Raw genomic sequence first — 7,037 nt, forward strand, 5'->3', positions numbered from 1 at the left:
CTCCCCCTCCCCCTCCCTCTCCCTCTCCCTCTCTCTTCTCTCTTCCCCCTCTCTCTCTCTGTGTAAAATGTCTGAGTGTGAGTCTCTGCAAATACATTTTCTTTATCAAGAAATGAGCTAGTAGGAAATAAGCACTCAATATTTATTATTTTGCTTAAATAAGGTTGGGTAAAGAGCAACATGTAACACTGCATGCTCGAAAAGGGGACCGACAGGGTTGAGAGTCAGGAAGGATGAGTTTGTGTCCCAGGGTATTTATTCACTGTGTGATATTAACCACACCTGAACTCTGAGACTCAATTATTGACTTCTTTCATTAAAAAAGAGAGAGAGAGAGAGAGAGAGAGAGAGAGAGAGAGAGAGAAAAGAGATACAAATAATGGCCCTAACCTCAAGCTGCCCTCAAGATGTTGAGGAATTTAGGGAGATGGTTGTCCTAAAAGGGTTTTGAAAAATGCTGTAGTTTTATTTTTAAGGTGAGATGTTTTCATAGCATGTTAGAAAGAAGGCAGAAAAAAATTATACTATATTTTAACAGGTAGTTTATGTACACATTATTATATAGGTGATAAAAAGAGTCAACTTTTATGCATAAATGTCCATAAGATGACTTTAAATAGCATGCTGTATTGTTTGACAGTTGTCAAAATGTTTCATTCATTGTATAGATCTTTGAGTAGCCACTGGGATAAATAAAAAAGAATAACGAAACATATGCATTTCTGTTAAAATGGTTACACTTTCTCTCAAAATTAACTTTTATATCACAGGGTGTCTGAGTCAACTGTATAAAAATACCTTCTTCAGAGGTGGGGATCTAGCTGCCATCTACACCCCAGATGCCCAGTACTGTCAGAAGATGTGCACATTTCACCCCAGGTGTCTCCTGTTCAGCTTCCTTGCTGTGACTCCACCCAAAGAGACAGATAAGAGGTAAGACGTGGTGCTTTATCATTGCCAGGGTAGATGATTCTCAAACTGCTTCCCACTGTATGCAAAGATGGTGTCATGTTTCTCAGAGTGTTCAATGACTATTTGCATCAGAAGCTCCTAGGCTGGGACTTTCCAATGCAGACTGCTTGAGTACTGAAGCCAGAGAAAGAGAGTCTAAGCAACCACTGCACTTGTTCACAGCAGCTAAGGTAGAGATACTACAGCCCTAGTCCAAAGACAGCATGCAACAAGAAAGGGCCCTTCCTCACACTGTAATACTTAGCCTTTCTTCTTCACTTTCAACGTGTTACACTGTCCCCACATGTACATTTGTTATGTATATAAATATGTTATTGGCTGGTTATGCATATGAGGGAGAACATGAGGGTTTTTCTTTCTGAGATTATACGGCTTCACTTAATATTAAACATTCTAAGTCCATCCATTTTCCTGCAGTTTTTGTGATTTCGTTTTTCTTCAGAACTAAGTAGCATTCCATTACATATTTTCTGTTTTATTCATGATTTATTGTGCATTAATTATAATTTATTTTAAATTCTGTAGATAAAACAATCACACACTCAAATTAACCAGACCCAGAGACTGTACAACTCAGTGAACCTCTATCCAGTTACAGTAGTCGTTTGAAAAGGAAGCTGGGGAACTTCACAGTGCATTTTATACTTTCACTGGCAAATATATATTTTAATCATATATATTACTTTCTGGTAAAAGATGAAAATTTCATCTGCATTTCCCCCCCTCTGTGTATGTGTGTGTGTGCATGTGTGTATTATTAAGTGGTAATTTTGACAAGAACAAGTATTAGAAATATAGTTGAAAATTTTACCTTAATTTTATTTCATTTGATCAATAGCCAAATGTAAATTTTTGCTTCCGATTTCATACATATATAACTTTTCTCTTCAGTCTATCTTAATTTAAAAATTTGAAATTTGAAACTCATTCTCTGATCCCTACATGCTGACCTGTACAAAAACAAAACAAAACAAAACAAAAAACAAAACACCAAAAAACAACAACAACAAAAAAAAAACAAAACTAAAACCCAGGCTATGTGAGATTCACTTTTTAAAAAATTGAACTAGGTTCTGGGATTCTTATAAATAGTAAAGATAACACAGAGTTGATATTGAAGACAGAAAAAGCCTCTCATTATATGGAAACTTCCAGGAATCAATAAACCAGATGAGCATCGTACACAGACTCAACTCATAGCTGGTTCAAATTTTCAAAAGTAAATTAAAATATCTATAAAAATAATCACCATTTTAGAAAATGTAGACCCTTCAGACAGGAGAATCATAGGTGTAAAGTCGGCTTGTGTAAGTTAATAAGACCTTCTCTCAAAGTAAACTAAATAAAAGCTGGGGTGGGATGGGGGGAAGAGGCTAGCAAGTGATCAGCACTTGATTAGTGTATGTGAGCCCAGGCTAGCATATGTGAGCCCAGGCTTTCCTCCTCAGTACCACTTAAACCAAAAACAAACCCAATTATGTTTTGGAAAGAGGAGCTACCGACCTTCAGAATGCGGAAATAATCATTAACTCTTGAATGTGGTTGGCTCCCTGTGCTTGAAGCATGAGCACTAAGAAAAACGACACTGTAGATAGTGTGCGCTTGTCTTAAGAATATCCTTTTCAGTAAGTGTCAAGGAAATGTTATTAATTTCCTCACCCTGGACCTTATTTACTACCCTATATTAAATGCTGTATAATTTCTTAATGTATATTTGTCCTTCTATTCCCCTTTTAAAATGTGTGCGTGTGTGTGTTTTTAAATAGGTTTGGTTGCTTCATGAAAGAGAGCATTACAGGGACTTTGCCAAGAATACACCGGACAGGGGCCATCTCTGGTCATTCTTTAAAGCAGTGTGGTGATCAAATAAGTGGTAAGATGTAGAATTTTTTCCCCAACTAAATTTGTGTTAATAACACTCAAACTCGGGTAGGTTTTGCTCAAAGTCTATACTATGGCGGACTTTCAGAAGAGAACACCAAGAAAAGTAACAGAGCTAGGCGTCATCATGGCCGAAAGAAGGGGGTACTTTTATCTTGGTAATGTTTATGTCTTTATCAGTTATAATACACAGCCTTAACAGGCTCTTATTATCTGTAGTACTCACACACAATGTGATTTGTGAGAAATGAATGTACAGTCTAGATAATAGGCCTTCCCTGTTTCCACAACAGACTTTTCAGATAAGATTCAGGGGACATCTCATCCCAAAGTGAACTTTGGGGGAATTTATGGTCACTGCCAGAACTGACTTTGCCCTTTCCACATCAAAAAACAGTTGGTAATGTCTGGAGACAGGTTAGATGGTTACAACTGAACTGGAGAGGGAACTCTACGGTAATGTCCAGAGTTGGTGCAGTCAGACACAACAGAAAATATTCTGGCCACCATCAGGGCCACTGATACAGGATTAAGCTGGTGGTTCTCGGCCTTCTTAATGCTGCACCTCTTTAATATGCTTTCTCTTGTGGTGGTGGTGGTCACCAACCATAAACTCTTTCCATCGACACTTCATAACTGTAATTTTGTTACTCTTATGAATCATAATTGTGAATATTTGTGTTTTCCAATGGTCTTAGGCGACTCCTGTGAAAGGGTCTTTCAACCACGAAAGAGGAGTCTCCACCCACAGGTTGAGAAATGCTGGTTTAAGAACTCATTGTCACTGAGTTAGACTGAGGGGCTGAGTTCTGTCAATCTTGCTAAGCGTAATATTTCTTACAAGGAATGTGAACGCTAGGGAGCTAGAGAGCTTTTGTCCTAGAACATAGCATCTTAATTCCCGTCCCATCCCATCTGAAAGGCTTAGTACAAAGAAGGCAGTTTTATAGGATGAGAGGGACTGTTAGAAAGTGAAAGTGCTAAAAAAGAATGAGGTGGTGAGTTCAACTATACTGTTTTGTTCTTACATCGTTCATTCCATAGGTTCAAATTTCAAATGTTCTCATTTAGCTCCAATAATAACAATGCTCTCTCTCACCACACACACATTCAGAGTCTGGAACTTAAGTTTTAGTCAGTTAATGAAGGGGGGCAATGACTTGGCTATAAATACTGCTTTACTGGTGTAATGGATAGAGATAGAGATAGAGACAGAGACAGAGACAGAGAAGAGATAGAGATAGAGAGAGAGAGAGAGAGAAACAGAGATAGATATAGATATAGATGATAGAGATATAGAAGATATAGAGATAGAGGTATATCCTGAAGTGAAATACTTCTATCTTATAATATCAAACCCATAAACTGATATAACTTGTTGTATATTACTTGATGAAGTGTTGTGTCTAATTATTGTGACCAACAACAAAATTTTAAAAAATAGAATTATTGTGCCTTCCCCAAAGCTTTCTTAGTTGTCTTGTTTTCCTCCTAGCTTAATCTTACTCACTGAGTTTGGCACTAAAGTCCCTTTGTAACTTTCTCCCAAATACCTTCAAGAAATATCTTCAAGTTAAAAAGTGATCTCACGAACCAGTTTTAGTAAAACTATTAAGAGGCAGGCTTAAAATTTATGGATCATCATTAAGAAAATATTTTTATTCGTTACTGCCTCATCCTAACCCTCAGCTCATGTCCTTTCTTATCTGAAGCAAATTTAAAAGAACCCCATTTTTACCATTTACAGTTTCCTGCCCTATAAACTTCTGGGAGTTTAGCATAATATTTTCTATTAGTTTGTATATGTGTACTGTCTCCCATGTTTAAATTAATTTTACAATTCTTAGAAACTTATAGTTATGGACAATAGAATATTGTTTGTGCTAACATTCACGTACACACACACACACAGCTTGCTTAACTAAGTATCTAATTGCATTGTCTTAAAAACAAAACTTAAGAGCTTAATTTGGCTTAACTTCTATTAAAAGAATCAACTATTTTTAATATATAAGATACATTTCAATGAAGGGATGCTTAAGTAGAATTGAAGAAACTTTTAAAAACTGGTGTGCTAGCACATGGCTATAATCTGAGCACCAGGAAGGCAGAAGCAAAGAACATTTTAAATTTAAAGCCAGCTTGGTCTGAAATGGGAGACTGCCACATCCAGCATAGTTTTGGTCCTGGAAAACTGAGTAGGAACATCATGAAAATAAGTAATAACAGACACACAGACGCATGCGCAGAGAAGCTGGAATAGTGTGTGTTTATGATGAGCACTGAACCCCCAACCCCCAGAGTGCTTATTATATACAGCCCAGGGGAGGGATTAGCTAGTCTGAGCAGGAGGTCTCCACAGGCAGGGAGTCGTTCCTCTTGGTATGTAATCATCTTGGAGCAGAATGTGAAGTTGCTAGTCGTAGTATACACTGGTCAATTGTTCCTAAACACTACTACTGAGACCCAGGGAAGGCTTTGCCAGTTTCTCATGGGTCTGAGCCATTGGTCCTTCAGATGGCTGTGCCAACATCTACAGACTATAGACTACAGACTTCACCTGCTCTTTTCACAATTACTCAGGGCTTCCTATAGTTACCACAAGAGTTCCAAGCCAACCAGTCTAGAAAGGACAAGAAAGGGTGCAGGGACTGTGGTGGTGGTGGAGGTGGTAGCTGTGGTGGTAGTGATAGAATTTAAGAAAGGTTTAAAGCAAGAAGGGAAATGATTTCACTGTGCATATAAAAAAATTGAGACAGTCTGTAAAAGATTCGACACAGGTGTCAGAGTTGTGGCTGACCGTCGTCACAAATCACAACCAGACCTGAATAGGTGAAGGAAGAGAAATAGATACAGATCATGATGTTTTGTTTTTGTTTGCTTGTTTGTTTTGGTGGTGGTGGTTTTTGGTTTGGGGTTTTCTGTTTGTTTGTTTGTGTTTTTGTTTTATTTTTGACCCAGAAGTCAAAGGTTCCTCATTTGTCAAATACTTTGAATCTCTGGCACACACTATCAGGACCCCTGTTATGGTTGGCTTCTTTGCTTATCAGTGCCACTGATAGCTTCAATGTGAAATTGTATTGTTCTGTATTGTTGCAAACCCCTTGCAGTCTAAGAAGCAAAATAACCTGCTTTTAATGCTAGGGTCAGGTAAACACACCAGAGGTGAGCTAATGTCCAGCACCATTTGATAATTTAGATATGTAATAAAAATAATCTAATTCCTGTACTTACCAGGGAAGTCATCAAAATTGGATACTGGCCTTTAAAATGACTCTGACAGAATCCAGAGATACGGAGCCATGTATCCATGTCTAAAAAGAATGACTCTGAGGGAAGGGCAGCCTATCTGTGTCTAAAAGGAAATTTGCTCAAATATCTCTCTGTGTTTCATTTCAGCTTGCCACCGAGACATATACGAAGGACTTGATATGAGAGGGTCCAACTTTAACATATCTAAGACCGACAGTATTGAAGAATGCCAGAAACTGTGCACAAATAATATTCACTGCCAATTTTTCACATATGCTACAAATGCATTTCACAGACCAGAGTACCGGTGAGTGAGTCACAGTCCCAAGAGGACACTCCAGGATGCAACAGCATCCTCTGTGAAAAAAACCTATCTGCTTCCCTCCAGTCAAAGTGCAAGGGGCATGCGGTCGAAGCCCCTTCCTTTTTACATTCCTTATTTACATACTTCATTCCAGTGGAGTTTCCTCCCAAAGATGGTAAACTTCATTTGTCGACTGATAGGCTGTGTATGGGCATAGTGTCAGGCAATGTCGTCTGCCACTCCATTTGCAGAAGGGAAAAGCGTCTATTGATTAATAATGGTCCAACTGTGCCCCTCGGTGGTTACCAATTCAATAATGAATATTATCCCCACGTACTCGCACAGCTCAAGAAAGGAAGCATAACAGCATCTTTTGTTGATATTCAGGAAGAACTGCCTGCTGAAGCGTGGTTCAAGTGGAACACCCACCAGCATAAAGTCAGTGGACAACCTGGTGTCTGGATTCTCACTGAAGTCCTGTGCACTTTCAGAGATTGGTAATTAGATGACAATTATTCCACTGTGATTGTAATGTCCTAAAGAAGAGTGACCCAAAACATTCACGTGCCATTCCCGGGGACCCGGGGAATATGATGCCATATATATATATATATATATATATATATAT

The 7,037-nt window shown here is 38.3% G+C and overlaps 1 protein-coding gene across 1 annotated transcript; it reads left to right on the top strand.

Annotated features, from left to right (window-relative positions):
* Window positions 1-770: 770 nt before the first annotated feature.
* LOC114635251 (plasma kallikrein-like) lies at window positions 771-6,935 on the top strand (the record flags this gene model as incomplete). Its single annotated transcript, XM_028783927.1, has 4 exons — window positions 771-933; window positions 2,739-2,845; window positions 6,253-6,412; window positions 6,797-6,935. Coding segments are annotated over 4 exons (548 nt in total), but the record flags the coding sequence as incomplete, so codon positions are not given.
* Between the last annotated feature and the right edge of the window lie 102 nt (window positions 6,936-7,037).

Source organism: Grammomys surdaster, unplaced genomic scaffold (assembly GCF_004785775.1).
Source record: "Grammomys surdaster isolate TR1022 unplaced genomic scaffold, NIH_TR_1.0 73489, whole genome shotgun sequence".
Taxonomy (NCBI): Eukaryota; Metazoa; Chordata; class Mammalia; order Rodentia; family Muridae; genus Grammomys; species Grammomys surdaster.